Consider the following 15,121-nt stretch of genomic DNA (forward strand, 5'->3'; position numbering starts at 1 on the left):
CGACTTTCAATAATTAAAAATTCAGCCACAAATTTTCTTGTGGCCCAAGAATTCTTCTATATCACTTGCATTACTTTGGTAATCAATATTGCATAATAAGATGTTGATTCAAAAAGTCTGTTACAATTTTAAAATAATTCTTTGATCATCGCCTTTATTCTATCTTTGGCCTTCGTTCTTAAATGAACAAATTTTTACAGTGTAATCTTGTCGCAGACCTTTTGAAACATTTTATTACATTGCATTTCATTCTTTTTCCCTACCTACGCATGCATTCGATATGAATATCCACATTTCACGACTAAAACGTTCTCTGCCGTGAATTGTATAACAATCATTCTTATTTCTTACGAAATTTCAAAGTCCGTTAAAAACTGGTGCACTTCCTGTCTTTTCGCACCGACGTATTTGTTATCCCCTTAGTGACTGATTATTTTAATGTATCATATACATAAATATATAGGCGACCTTTTATTGAAAATAATGTAAACTAGCATCTTCAAAGGGGTGAAAAATCAGAATAGTTTTAATTATAAAAATTAGTATCCTTACGTTATAAACGTAAGTATTCTATCCCTTTTGTATACCTAAAGAAATACTATTTTGCAGGAAATAACTCTACACACTTGTTTGATACACGATGAAAATATTGCACTGCAAAGATATGTTTTCAGAAAGAATATTTGTTCAACGATAAGTACAAAAAAAGTAACTATCATCCTATTAAAAAACCTAGTAAATCTCTCGCAGATAAAGTACGACTAAACCTAGGACGAACGACGAATAAATAGCTTTGTAAAGCGAAACGGAAGATAATGCGTGATACTGTATTCCTCTATGAGGCTTTTCCTATTATAGTTTTCCTACATCCTGTGACATCATCGCGCCAACTAATATTCAAACGAATCACTTTCCCGGGCTAGTTGGTCATTGACCTACAGAGTACATACTGATTACAGTAACAGTTAAAACCTAAATGTTAATATATAAAATAATTATCAAGCTATGCTATGCAGAGCTATATCTTTTTGCAACAAAATTTAGTATTTGTAGTCTGCCCTTCCTAGTATTCCACTTTTCTCCAGATTAACTTTGAGCTATTATAGAAAGCTACATTCTATTCAAAATCATTTGACTGTTAAAGAATATCGAGATAATAAGATTTGTTGAAATCCTTTGAACAAGCCAAATGATTCTGAACACACAACTTCCCATAAATTCCTTTAAAATAAGAAAAATAAAAATAAATCATTGCTATACCAACCAGTAACTTACGATACTTCAGGCACTGAATCACTTTGTTTCTCGTACATACGGATGATTCAAAAATCAAATTGAGCTGGAAAATTCTGAATTCAACATCATACTATCTGTTGTTTCAATTTAACCAGGTTCGTTTCACCGTACAGCTTCATATCTAGCGGTGCACTTGGCTCGTTCTTCTTAGTCTGCGTGTGCCACGCGAGAACCTTCGTGCAATTGTCAGCCAAAAACTCGATGTCTTTTGGCTCGAACGGAGCGAGACTTTTTAGGAAACCATCCTCCTCGTAGCCAGCCTTAAACGGCATGGTGGCGTTCGGTCGTTGATGCAGGAATTTCACGCTCACTGCAAACCCTGCCATATCTACAGGGAACTTCCGGCCAGCTATCCAACCGTCGTAAAATCCGACGAACTTTTCGTTCTTGATAATGGGAGAGCTCAAGCCAAACTTTGTGCACAATCCCACGGGGAACATTGAGACTTTCTTCGTTTTACGTATCTGAAACACATGATACGATTAATAAGCATGAAAACTGATGAATAAAATTAACTGAACACCACAACAAAGCTTAAAGAGTAATTTTTCTAATTTAACACTAGATTTACCGGACCAGTCAATATGAAGTTTTTTATTTTAATAATTATAATTTTATTATTATAATCTTTTGCCGTATCATTTTTAAGACATTAAGACACCTTTTAAGCAAAAAAAGAAATTTCTACCTTTTCAAAATTCTAGAGTAGCCTAACCTCTTAAGCAACCAATTGGCCAACTATGTCTTCCTATATTTAGCAAGGATGCTTAGGTAGATTGAACTCCTTTTCTATTTATCACCTAAATATCGCAGTCGACATATGTATAAAACTTTCATACCTCATCGAAAAGGCTTATATCATACGTATTATCATCGTCAGCGAAATAAAAAACGCCATTGGTCGCGTTTGCCCTGATCCACTGTAAACCACGGTTCCGATTAGACACACCCCGTGGTTTGGCACCTTTCTTCTGCTTGTACTTTTCGGGCATCGGGGCTGAAAAGATTAGAAAAGTGTTAGAGACACGTCGAACCCTGGCCCGTCCAATATTATACAAGTTAACTCGTGCAAAGGCTGACACGATTCTCGTTTGGAAGACCACGGCTACATATTTAACGTACACTGCGGAGCTACAAAATCAATATAACGCTTTTTCATCGAGACCTTTGCGGTTGTTCCAATTAATTCTCCAACAAGTCGGTCGATCAACCAAATTAATCTCACTGAAACTATTTACACCGGTCGTGTTCAGTCGTTTACTGAAAGCATTTTGTATATTATTTGGTAGACTCTTTTAGTTCCTGAGATATGAACATCCAAAGTTCAATGAAATTCCCCATAACCAGTCAGAACCAATTGCAAATGCATGAAAAGCATAGGTCACCATGAAGAAACGGATTTTGACTTTCCCAATCAAGAGAAGAGCGACTTCGGAAATTTTGCTGGTTTTAGCCTACTTTTATATCATAAAACGTATTACTCTTCCATTCCCTGGAACCCTAGTATCTATACCTACATATTTACCAGTTAAATGTTCAAACTTTAATCCCGTTCGTTCCAGTAGCCTGGTAACTTGTCTGGTAGCGGTAATCGCGTCTTCTATAACGAGCCAATGCACGTTCTTCACCAGCATCAAAGTGTGCGACATTCTGGTGAGCTCTGGTATCTGTTCAGGCCTTCTGTACGTCGGCGTGATTATGTAGAGCGGTTCCAGCGTTTCGTTAGGCTTGGCCAGAGGCTGATGATTCAGCGTTACCATCGTCACTGACGGTGATCGTAAGATCTTGGAATTATTCTCGGACGATTCGAAGATATTCTTGTTCAAGTGATTCATTAGCTGTTGGACCAACAACGATGCCAGATCAGGGCTTAGCCCGTTCGTCTCTTGAACTCTGCGCACCGCGCTTTTGACCTGGAAAAGAAAAATAACAAACGGGAACCACGTTAGAACGAAACGAGTAGACCGAACTGGGTTTTAGAGAAAGCTTTTCGGATCTTAATTTGATCATAAAGTGTTCACCATTTGTTCCGTGAACTTGGACGTCCTTACATAATTTTCAACTTCCTCCTGAGACAGTACTGGCACGTCTACCGATCCGTCCGTGTTGAACATCTGATCAAATCGCACCCCGGTGGACAAATGATACTGGTAGAACACCACGAACACACCTATCACCGCGAGCATCCCCATTTTCATAGATGGCCTCATTATTCCGGGACCTGCAATCAAATAATTTCAATTGAATTTCAAAAGAATAGATTATAGAAATTCAGACTGGCTATCAGCTGTATCGGTGTGGTGCTTAATTCTTTCCCAGCTTTAAAATTGAACGAAATGACTCGAGGTTTCTCGAGGAGCTATACAAATTAAATTTAGCTTTAGCTTATCGCGATAAATTGAATTTCGAAAATGAATGAATTTGTAAAAATCAATAAACAACAATTATTTAATTTTCTGTTTAAGGGTTGAAAATGAGAAAAATGAAAATTTTACATAACGGTGTACTAGAAATCGGATAATCCTCTGATGGACCAGAACGAGAATTAATGAACGCTGTAAAATTAGGAAATGCATGCCTGTACCGTAAGGGAAACGATTAGATACGCGTATCCGGTGATACGCGCGTTCCTTTACACTGCTAGAACCGTGAAAGAATGCTACTGCTATTAACTACGAACGTGACATTCCCTGCCTTTATATCCGAAAAAATTAAACAAAAGACGAACGTGTTGATATCGTTGTTCACCTTGAACAAAATTTTCGTCTCGTTACGTCGAACGAATCGCAAACAATTCTAATAGCGTGTCATTATTAGGATTAAATCCGTTTCTGGATATTCAAACAAAAATATACATGGTATATTATCGTGGAGGGTCGCGTTTCCAGGTAATTCAAACGATCTTACACAGATTAACCGCGGTTTACGTACAGGGTGTACCTGGTTGAGAGATAACAGTTCTGAACGAGAATTCTCCGGCAAATAAGCGTATTTCCTCTTACCCGTGTCGTCAGGGTTTGGAAAGCATAATTAAACGGAGACCGTTTCGAATACACTGACTAATTATCTACATTTGATAATATTATAAACTCAATAATACGGTATCGGAATTTGATAGCGCACGTTTAAATTTGACATATTTATATTTATCTTTCAGCTGTATTAAACATTCCAATTGTATTATAAATTTTCCAATTATGATGAATATTCATCGTTGCGCAATTTTAACCCTTTAGTGAACGGCACATATTTTGTATGTGGTATTTCCGCGAAAGTGCAGCTTCCGAAATATCCTTCTGTGGAAGTGCTACTTCAGAATTTCGTGATACCCCTGTATCTAACTTCCTGTTATACTTTATCAGTTCACTCGGCGCCCTCGCTTGAACTCGTCCTTATACGAGCTATGATTCAAATTTTCGTTTATAATAAACTCTTACTTTACGAAAGATTATTGAAAACGAAACTAAGCGTCGATTAGATCCAGCAAAGGCGTTTCGCATTCTCACTCTGATTTACACCTTCTTTTCAACGACACCAACAGGGTTTTCTATGATTTATAGATATCTCTAATGACTATTGTAAATTACAAGCTAGAAAAGATAAGATTCAAGTGTTTAGTTTACTATAGTTACTCTATCTAATCATTCATATTATTTTCTATTAATATGTTCGCTATTTGTATCGATGTGCAAACCATTAATTCTGATTATTAATATTCGCTATTTCTCAAAATTTTAATTAATACAGAGCCTTTAAAATAGTACATTTGTTCACTTTACCTATGTGTAATCAGTTTCTACGTTAAGTTTCGAAATATAGATCCAAAACGATAAAATAGATATTCACGTGTATTCGAAGAGAATAAAAAATACTACACAGTATCAGCTATCAATGTCGTCTGAACTACTATTAGCGACTCTCTTTCTGTGCTAATGATAAGGAGTGTAATGTTAATAAAAAAAAATTACGTTTTTACATATATGTTCATTAGTCAAATATCGCCGTCAGCTTATAAATATTGATGAAATTCCTTCTCATTCTAACTTGAAATTAAAAGAAAACGATCCAAATATTTACTACGAAGTACAATGTAGATCATTTAAAATGATTGCGATATTGTTATTCAAATGAGTCAGCAGCAAGTGTTTTAATAATTCGTTGTGTAAACATTAATAATTATATAAAACCAAAATTCTTTAAGTTCGCTCAGCCTATTACCTGTATATAATTTACTTGCAATGTTGTTTCCGATAAATATTCGTCGAGTCTTGTTCCATCTTCGTTGAAAGTAGCATTGAAACTAGAATTCACCAAACAGTTTCTATGAACAATGCGCAACGTGTTTGCGAATTAATTAGTCAGCCGTTCAAGCGATAAAACACAAATGCCTTCTGTTATAATAAACCGGTAAACAGACTGAAACTAAATTATTCCTTACTAACATCCCCGTCGCGGCTTAGCCCGCTTTCGTAAACGTGTAAATAGATTTTAACCCTTTTTACACTCTTAAGGGTCGAATTTCTAAAAATCCCTTCTTAGTGGGTGCTTACGTCATGAGAGGAATACATTACCCGAATTTCATGTTTCTAGGTTCAGAGGTTAGGATTGGGCGTTAATGAGTCAGTCAGGACATTTGTCTTTATATGTATATATAGATTTAGTTATTTTTTTAAATTTATTTTACTTACTAACTGATTGGAACGCTAAATAAATGGTTATTGTATTGTGATTGATTTATTTACCTTTTTGTTTGAATATAACAACATGGCGGACGTTTAGTTTTCGCGCCAAAAGTGTAATAGTTCGAGAAATAGTGTTTTTTATCGAAGCAAATGGATCGACTGAAATAGGAACAAAGAGTTAAAATAAAACAAGAAAATATATAAATAGCATGTTAAAACACTGAACTATATAATAAGATGAAGTTTCAACGTGCGACATTACATAATCGAATTAAGGAATTGCAAATAGTCGAGTAAAAGATCGATTAGACTTAATTTAGCATCGTGACAGACGTGCGTCACTTGCTGTAACATCAACTTATGTAGGTCACAAAAACCTGCAATTCTCCAATTCTTTGTTAATGTTTTTAATTTAGTGGCGCCACACACCACCGTTTTCCGTTTATTTTCACGAATTTATCCTCTTTCGTTCCGTCGATAGAAGTCCATCTAGCTTCGAGATTCAATTCTTTTCCCTCCTTTTCTAGTTTCGCTAACGAGAGAATCATTCTCGATTGTAATCGAAAACTATATACGAGAATGAAATCGAAAATATAATCATAACCTTTTCATTTTAAATTAACATTAAATGTAGATTTTCGCAATAATTTCAGACGGTCCTTGGCAATCGATTAATCCATCCTTGACACTAATATCGATCTAATAAACACGAAGGCACCCTATTCACATCGAACAATTAGAACTCACCAGATAACCGGTGTTCCTACTCCGCTTACAAGCCGTGACAGTTCTGCTTTGTTCACGTAGGGCACAGATTTTCACACATGTCAATAATATCGTGTGTTTTACACGACAATAAACACTTGTACGTTAGCTAAGGTATCGTTGTCATTTGATGTCATTAACAAGGAATCTCGATGTATCTCGATTGAAATTTCACACTTCTGACGCGTCTTGATCGGTAGCTCATCGTTCGTGTATCAAACCTTACCGTGCTCGATAAAGTGCACGGTTTCCGTTTGCACATCAATAGAATCTATGTCGCGTCCTCATGATTTTCAACGATGTCCCATTTGTTTAAATTTTATATAATTGATTTTCGTCTTGTCACAAGAAGGTCCACTTAATAACCGTGACAAACGGCCTCTCCATCGATGCACGATATCTCGTGCGACATATATATGCGACAAGTAGAATAACGAGTAATCACGGAATATTATTGCACGCGAGTAATTAGAATCTGAGTAATTACGATCGTGTCCGGAATAGCCGGCGATGGACACGCGTTGCCACTGTCATTATTCTACAGACTTACCGACACTTGAACATCACTGATATTCGCTTTTACCGATCTGGTAACATACTGATTGTTTGAAAAATGTATTTTTAGCGAACAGCTTAGCGCTGCCCCGAAACGTTGGCCACATGTCGTGCGCGAACCACCACCGATCGTTTCTTTCGGTGACGGGCGCCGTGTTTCGTGACAAAACTTGGTCGATCGTTTCCCTGGTCGCGTGTCCGCTTGCCGTGCGTTTCGTTCGAGTACTGTCAGCGAAAAACGGAAATGGCACGCCTCATGGGAAAATCCGATCGAAGGACGACACGACAACTTCCCTTCGTCGGCCGATACTAAACTGCTTCTTCGTCGCATTCCCCCATGATCCGTCTACGTTTCGTATACCCCCCCACCTATTTCGTTTCAGCTGGCGCAGCAGCCGACGCCGTCATTGCTCTTATGCGATATATCCATGTACCAGGATATACAGGGTGTTTCATAACTTCTGTAACGCCCAAAAATGGGGGTTTGCTGGGGTGATTCCGAACAACTTTTTCCCTTATCAAAATGTTGGTTGAGGCTTTGTTTTTGAATTATTAACGAAAAACATTGGCCAATCAGAGCGCGCGCTGAGAGCGTTGGCTCTCAACCGCGGTCGAGATTGGTCGAAATGTTCGGGATTGGTGTTAATCCCGATGGGATTGCGCTGGAAATAATTAGACACTTGCTGGTTCGATTTTCGACAATTAATTTATTTGAATCACGCATGAAATAAAATATACAAATTGAGTCAGATCGTGAATAGACGCATTGACACAGCGTGGGTATCGAGGGAAACGTGCGACTAATTTCACATGGTTCTTAACCCATTAACCGCCAAATTTTTATTTTTGATATTTTTAGTTTATTTAATATAATCCTATTGCAAGTGATAAAAAAATATATATGTATATATATTCAAATCCCTATTTGGAGTTCGTGGTAGCAAATGGGTTAATTTAAGACGATGTAATATTTGTCGCACGCTTCCCTCGATACCCACGCTGTGCCAATGCGTTTGTTCACGACCACGACCGAGCGCGGTTCAGAACCAACGCTCTCGCGGTTCAGCGCGCGCTCTGATTGGCCAGTGTTTTTCGTTAATAATTCAAAAACGAAGCTTCAACCAACATTTTGGTAAAGGAAAAAGTTGTTCAGAATCACCCCAGCAACCCCCAATTTCCGGGTGTCACGCGAGTTCCGGGACACCCTGTATACACTGCATTGAATCACGTGGGAGAATGTATTTGACGCAGAGTAGGTGTTTCTATCGATCTTCGAAACATGTACAACCACCATCGATCGCTCGATAAATCGCGTTTGGGTATCGACTTTAAATTGTAATCTACAAAACACTATTAACCAGATAGTGATTATAATTATTAACTAAATAAAAGCATTCGAGTAACAGAAGTCGCTTAAATATTTCAACCTAAATAGATACCGCGAAAAGAGAAGATGAATAAGGGTGGGGAGAAAGTTTGCACAGCAGGTTAATTAATCACTTAATAAACTGATTTTTTAGACCAACTCTAAGTCTATATACTTAATAACTATCTGATTTGAATAGTAAAGCAGACATGAATCGTTATTTTCCTTTAATTGCTCTATTTCGATTCAACAGTCCCATAACAAGTGGAATCGCTCGATAACCATGCGAGCATGGTCGACAGACACCATGCGGTTCTTTCTCTGTCGTGTTGCTCCTGCCACTGCTACCTCTTGCCTTGTCTTTCAATGGCCGGAGTATTGATCCAACTGTGCAATACCTACATATGTGTGTAATGTTGTAACGACCACCGTTGCTTACGAATCTCCCGTACCTTGGAACCATAAACGACATTGTCCAAACTTGCTTTCTTAATTGTACCATGATCTGTTTGTATAATAATACATATTTTGTTATTATAACGCGTTGTAATAATTTATTTGTCTCTGTAATTTAAATACCGCTATAAACATTCAGCGCCTTAAAAAAAAAAGGGAAAGTATAATTTTACACACACCTGGCTCCATACAAGGTGACTAAGTTCACGCTAATATAAAAAAGAAATAGAACACGTTTCGTTGGTTGGTTTTTAAAGTTGTCACTTAGCCCCTGAGAAGACGAATTTTAAACGGGTGTAATACATTAAATTAATAGACATGTTATTTAAAAAATAAATGGTTTAGCGAATATGATTCTTGTTTTTAAAATACGATATAAATACTTATACTTTATAATAAAAATTCGTCGAATTATCAACTGTACAAAACTGCTGTAGGAAATATGAATTAAAATGAAAAAGAATACTTAGTAATAACACGCGTCCATTTGCGTCCATGACAACGGTTCTTCAGTCTTAAGATGCACAATGTTGCAGATCCAATACAGTCAAGTATCATATATTAAAGCTAAGGATCTCTGAATCGTATCAGAAAATTGTTCTGTTTAGAAGTTAATGAACCTTTTTACGTCTGATTATCAGAAAGATAATCGATACGATCGCGTGGAAATATTAGCTAAAAGATCTTCGATCTGAAATGATTCAAGCGTATCACGAGTCCATTCTTACATATGATACACCAATGCATTGATCACAATTCAACGTTGTTTCCACTTCGACGGACATAGCGACTGAAGTAGTCGGGACGCCAACATTTGCAACTACCCGGCACCAGGAACCAATCGTAATACAGCCTTACCTGCAACATAAACATAAATTATGATCAGTTTAATAAATTCAAAAGTAGCAGATTGACACCCGTTTGATGTTCTCTGGTGATCACCTGGAAGCATCCCATTTCATCAACACCATCGCAATGATGCTGCGAGCCACTGTTGCGAGCTTCGTTTTCACCGGCACGCTTCTGCAAATACTGTTGATAGTTTTGGAAATCATGAACAGGCGGTGGCGAATCAGCGCCATCCCTCAGACCACTGATCCGTGAGCCTTGATTTTCTTCCAGGAATGTATCTGGATAGAAAATCTCTGCGACGAGTAGGCTTGTCCATCTTGGTGACGACAGACAGCCACCGTCTAGGTAATGACACCTCGATTGCCTATGAATCAAATCGACGAGTTTTAGCATACATAGTACTCAAAGACCAACTCTACAACCTTTTCCTTGAATTATGGTTCTTACATGCATCTGGTAACTTCTATAGTTTGCGTGAAATAACCCTCGTAAGGTATCTGGACCACGTAGCGCCAAACTCCTTGATAGTTCTTGGCGAAAACGGGTGTCGCGTATTCTACTTTGGCCGGGCAAGGAGTTGGTGGACCAGTGTACTCTGGTTTTTCCTGCGGCGGTGTTCGTTGACGATATTCAGGAGTAGACGGTTCGTCCCGACGTTCAGCCGCTGATGGAACCAATGGTTCTCCCTGTATGGCTTTGTAGAGCATGCAGACCCTTGGGTTTATAGAACAAGATAGTTTATAGAACTCGATTGATCGTACTGATACTAACGCATTGAACCGATGACTTACACTCCTCCGCCGTTCTCGCAAAACTTGCGACCATTTCGAATGGTATCCTGATTGCTGTCCGAGACGGATGACCGTTTACTTCTGCTCCGTTTTTCATCGGTGTCCACTCTACAATTGAGAATCCGTTAGAATAAAATATAATTTACAACGAAAGTTGTACCCATATTCCAGAGTTATGGATATGTATACTTTGTCAAATATCTACTTACGAATTCTGAGAATAGGATTGAACGGTGGCGACTTTGGGCAACGAGTCGTCAGCTTTAAGTATGGGTAAAGCTTTACTCAAAAATTTCAACGTGTGATTTTTCAACAGAGCACTGTAAACATTTATCGGTAACCAAATAAAAATATTTCTTATCGCAATAAATCAAAATGATTTATTATTAAACTTACAAAGGATAAGACGAACCGTTGAAATACTGATTCATAGGATTTCTAGGAATATAACCCTTGTTCAGATCCCCACAGATATTGTGCACAGATACGTAACCTTTTCCTTGCTTACCAGTATCTGTAAATTGTTTATACTCATCGATTGAAATTATAAATTACAGTACAGTCCCTGGTCATCGAATTAGGACCACGTACTGAAAATTTCACTTTTATGGCTATAATGGTATGTCATATATGGAAGATCGTCTTTGGTCATTCAAATTATTACTAAATACATTGATAACCAGGTATACATAGCATAGATTTGTTACTATTCTGATGAAAATAAAATTATGTGGGCTGCGAATGTTTGTCTGGAGTCTACTTAAAAGACTTGTTTACAACTCTCCAAGCACCACATTATCTGAGTTGAAAACAAGAATTACAGATATTTGGGAAAATAATGAAGATATAAATCATGATCAAGCAATCTATACGGAGCATGCCGGTAAGGATACAAGCTGTCGTCAAAGCAAAGGATGGAAATACAAGATATTAACATGAGTTAACAACGTTATGTACAGCAGAAGTGTATTATGTTAGTAGCTAATAAATTATATCGTTACAATTTGAACAGGCCTTTTAATTTTACGGAAAACGTGAAAAATGCTGAAAATTTGTAGTGGTCTTAATTCGTTTGCCAGGGACTATAGATCAATACTTCTGTTCGTTTTAAATGTACTATTGCGATTGTTAGAGTAATAAGTGGCACAAGTTTGATATGCATACCGTAACACTCTTTGTCACTGTCTATATAAGGTGGTGGCCTAACTTTAGGCGGTTCTGCGTTCGGTGACTTGACAAAAGCGTAATATCCTTCTGGAGGTTCGTTCGATTCTGTGGACGGATCGCTATAGTTTGCTTTTGATAGCTTCATTTGGTATTCGTTCGCGTAACACGAAACGCATAAAAGTATCATCTAAAAAGTATCATCAAAAACATATTCAACTGTAGGCATTTAGTGGAGGGGAAGAGGGTTTCGTCTTTCCGGACGCCTTTGGTTCGGGCCGGGGACCACTAGGTGGCGGCGAGATGATCGGTGGATCAGTGTTCTCGCTAGCGGTCGCCTGGCATGCAGTTCGAATATACAGGGTGATCCTCTCGCAGCCGGACACAAAGGAACACTGGAGACAATGAACCCCTTGACCGCACCATAAAGAGGTCCGCATTGTCACGTGCCAGCGGGGACCTACCCGGGCCGAGACGACTCTGTGTGTCTTCATGGTACGGTCAAGGGGTTCATTGTCGCCAGTTCCTTTGTGTCCGGCTGCGAGAGGATCACCCTGTATAGGAGTTCCGAATTGCGCTATGATAGGTGTCTGGGGCAGGGGCCTCGCTGACGAGTCTGACAGACGATCCCGAGACGAAACGCCATTTTCTCTCCTCTCCTACACAACATTTAAATAATCTTATCCAGTTTTTATCCTCCTTTTACATTGTTTTATAATGGTTATTATAGAATGAAGCTTCGCTAACACCGGTTTATCTTTTAATCATACCAAATGACAACTGTAGAAATGACGAAATTACAGCAATTTAAAGCTTGCTTCCAATTGGACTCGGGTAAATATTTATTCTATGGTACAACTTATTTTCGCAAGAACGTGTTGATTAATCGTCCGTTAAGATCCCAGCGCAAATCAAGGCAAACATAATTAATACCGGTTGTGTACTATGTTTGGAGTAAAATCTGCTAACAAATGTTAAATCTTATTACAACAATACCAAATGTCTGCTTTCGATTATCAAACATTGGTCTGATCGCGAGACACAAATAATGAGATAGCTAAGTTCAGAATTAATTATTCAGTTATCCACAACAGGAAGACTCTTTCTTCCGTGACAATCAGATGGAATCCATTTTTATCCTCGAAATTCCTGAACGTTAAGCAGCCGAAAGAATGTAACGGCCAAGTGAGCGACGTGCACGCTTAGTGGGACAGTCAGTGTACAAGCCTATAGTCCCGGGTATTAATAGTCCACGGAGCGTGGACCGAGTACCGTTAAGACCGAATACGATACCACGCGTATCTTACTAACGGGGAATGCCTTGTAAGATCGAATACAACTGAAGGATCATCGATAGATCCATCAGTTCAAACAATATTCTATGATTCGTTGATCCTGACTTCTGTCGCGATAATGCTAGACTATTGTGTAATATAACCTTTGTGTAATATATTTACAATGCTTGATAATCGCGTTTGCCTGGAATTAAATTGCAGATAAATATAATAATATTGGACGATGCTTGAATGGCACATTTTATCGAATACTCTAGAAGTGTTTGATTGTGCACATGCATGCTCAATTAGCTTCTGTCTCGATGGATCATCATTCAGTTCGTTTCGTCGAAACGAAGCGACACACAAAATTATAAAAAAAGGCTGTTTTTCTTGTTGTGACGTTCATTACGCATTTGCGTAACGGTATTTATACCGGTTCCCAGCGATTACTGAATACGGGACATTTCTATCATAAGCATCGACTAACGTTAGAGTAATGAATTTATCTAATTTTTCCCGCTATTTATGTTGCCCCTGCACGCTACATACGGTTCTACATAAATTAATACGCGACGCTTCCTATGTCATCTTTGACAGCATCATGTCGTTACGTTATTGAATGAAATGTAACTTGAGTCCAGTGAAGTTTTTAAAAAATGATTTCTTGATTCTCTTTGATTGCAAAGTTTTTTTTTTTTTTTTTTTTTTTTTAAATAAAATGTATGGTATTACACGATTGAACCTATAATAACATAACAATGCAAAAGGAGTTGGTATTGTTTGTAACTTTGAAAAATATTTGTAGTTTCCATGAAAAAGAAGAACACATTAACACAAAATTTGTTTAACTTACAATAAATGTACGCAAGTCCATCGTGGTATTTTTTTCTTCTTGGAAATAAATATACAGAATTTAAGGACGGGAGCACTGATTCAGAGATGTCTGGTGACCAGTCGACGGTCATAGCAAAACTGAACACATTGAACCCGCGCTATGGTATAAGGAGCCACCTGCCTTCGGCCCCATACTCATCATCATCGAAGGTACGCACGAACCTCGTTGTATCTACCTTGTCTCAGCACACCTTTTATCCTCGTCGTTCTATTCGAAATACATACTTAACTACTTGTAAAATATACTTAGATTTAAAATTACGACCGAAACATCACAAGTTTCATTTCAGGTGGTATACTTACAAAATGATCTTAACCCTTTATTGCATGAATTTTTATGACGAGTTGAAAAAAACATATATGGATGTTAGTCTACTTAAAAATGAGCGTGGTCATGAAATAAATAATAAAATTTTATTAGAAAGTTGCGCAATGTTTCCACTTGGAACCAACTCAGAGTCTTTAGTATTGTCTACTTAATTTACTATAGAACATTTGAAATTTAAGTTCACAATTGGGAACGGAATGCAATAGAGGGTTAAATTACATATCCTTTATTACAGTTTCGAGATTCTCTTTATATTTCTAGGAATTAGAGCAAACTGGAAGTAAAAGAGATTTGAAAGTAATAAAAGAGAAAAAAGTATTTACATTGTGGCGCGCCGCAAATTGTTGCGCACGCGCCGTATACTCGAGATAGGAGTGAAGATAGCGGGAAACGAATCGCAATAGACAAAGATACCAACAACCTTTATCCTTTTCTTCGAGCGAACGCTCATCACTGTAACTGTCGCGACATTCCAAGATAATCGTCACTTTCCAGATATAACGTAATCCCTGAACGAGTTTTGTTCTATCACACGGATGAGAGAACGCACATGGTTAATAAAAAAAAAAAACTAATCGATCAAAATTTGTACATACTTAAAAAAGTATCATGTTCTAATATCTTTAATTTACCAAATGTTCTGTGATTTAGATACAGTGGTACCTCGGTATACGACCTTAATCCGTTCCTGATAT

General features: G+C 37.7%; 2 protein-coding genes and 1 long non-coding RNA gene across 11 annotated transcripts; 1 reads left to right on the top strand and 2 right to left on the bottom strand.

Annotated features, from left to right (window-relative positions):
• Nucleotides 1-164: 164 nt before the first annotated feature.
• GlcAT-P (Glucuronyltransferase P) lies at nt 165-7,604 on the bottom strand. 9 transcript variants are annotated; one of them, XM_034320007.2, is made up of 7 exons: nt 6,726-7,604; nt 6,039-6,545; nt 5,515-5,596; nt 3,318-3,517; nt 2,822-3,209; nt 2,136-2,293; nt 165-1,760 (listed from the first exon to the last, which is right to left on the bottom strand). In XM_034320007.2, exons 2-7 carry the CDS (start codon nt 6,060-6,062, stop codon nt 1,362-1,364), a joined length of 1,251 nt encoding a protein of 416 aa, XP_034175898.2. In that variant the 5' UTR covers nt 6,063-6,545; nt 6,726-7,604; the 3' UTR covers nt 165-1,361. The 9 variants fall into 9 exon arrangements, with proteins under 9 accessions (XP_034175898.2, XP_034175899.2, XP_034175901.1 ...); XM_034320008.2 differs by having other exon boundaries at nt 3,348-3,517; nt 6,726-7,602; XM_034320010.2 differs by lacking the exon at nt 6,039-6,545 and having other exon boundaries at nt 6,726-7,602.
• A 194-nt stretch (nt 7,605-7,798) lies between these two features.
• Nucleotides 7,799-9,254, top strand: LOC117602255 (uncharacterized). Its single transcript, XR_004580917.2, has 2 exons — nt 7,799-8,785; nt 8,918-9,254. It is a non-coding gene; the product is annotated as an uncharacterized LOC117602255 (long non-coding RNA).
• A 77-nt stretch (nt 9,255-9,331) lies between these two features.
• Nucleotides 9,332-14,465, bottom strand: spz6 (Spaetzle domain-containing protein 6). Its single transcript, XM_076691440.1, has 8 exons — nt 14,058-14,465; nt 11,928-12,117; nt 11,160-11,277; nt 10,973-11,083; nt 10,764-10,871; nt 10,420-10,686; nt 10,063-10,336; nt 9,332-9,978 (listed from the first exon to the last, which is right to left on the bottom strand). The coding sequence occupies exons 1-8, from the start codon at nt 14,076-14,078 to the stop codon at nt 9,871-9,873; spliced, it is 1,197 nt and encodes a 398-aa protein (XP_076547555.1). The 5' UTR covers nt 14,079-14,465; the 3' UTR covers nt 9,332-9,870.
• Between the last annotated feature and the right edge of the window lie 656 nt (nt 14,466-15,121).

This window comes from Osmia lignaria, chromosome 13, assembly GCF_051020975.1.
Source record: "Osmia lignaria lignaria isolate PbOS001 chromosome 13, iyOsmLign1, whole genome shotgun sequence".
In the NCBI taxonomy this organism is placed as follows: Eukaryota; Metazoa; Arthropoda; class Insecta; order Hymenoptera; family Megachilidae; genus Osmia; species Osmia lignaria.

Bases quoted from the DNA above. Each gene is read 5' to 3' on its own strand.
- GlcAT-P (XM_034320007.2), bottom strand. From the start codon at position 6,062: ATGTTGTTATATTCAAACAAAAAG. The intron at 3,210-3,317 runs GTGAACACTTTA...TTTCTTTTCCAG, and splicing joins CCAAGTTCACGGAACAAATG to GTCAAAAGCGCGGTGCGCAG. The intron at 2,294-2,821 runs GTAAATATGTAG...TAATCTTTTCAG, and splicing joins AAAGTTTGAACATTTAACTG to CCCCGATGCCCGAAAAGTAC.
- spz6 (XM_076691440.1), bottom strand. From the start codon at position 14,078: ATGGACTTGCGTACATTTATT. The intron at 11,084-11,159 runs GTAAGTTTAATA...AAATGTTTACAG, and splicing joins AACGGTTCGTCTTATCCTTT to TGCTCTGTTGAAAAATCACA. The intron at 10,872-10,972 runs GTAAGTAGATAT...TCTCAATTGTAG, and splicing joins CAATCCTATTCTCAGAATTC to AGTGGACACCGATGAAAAAC.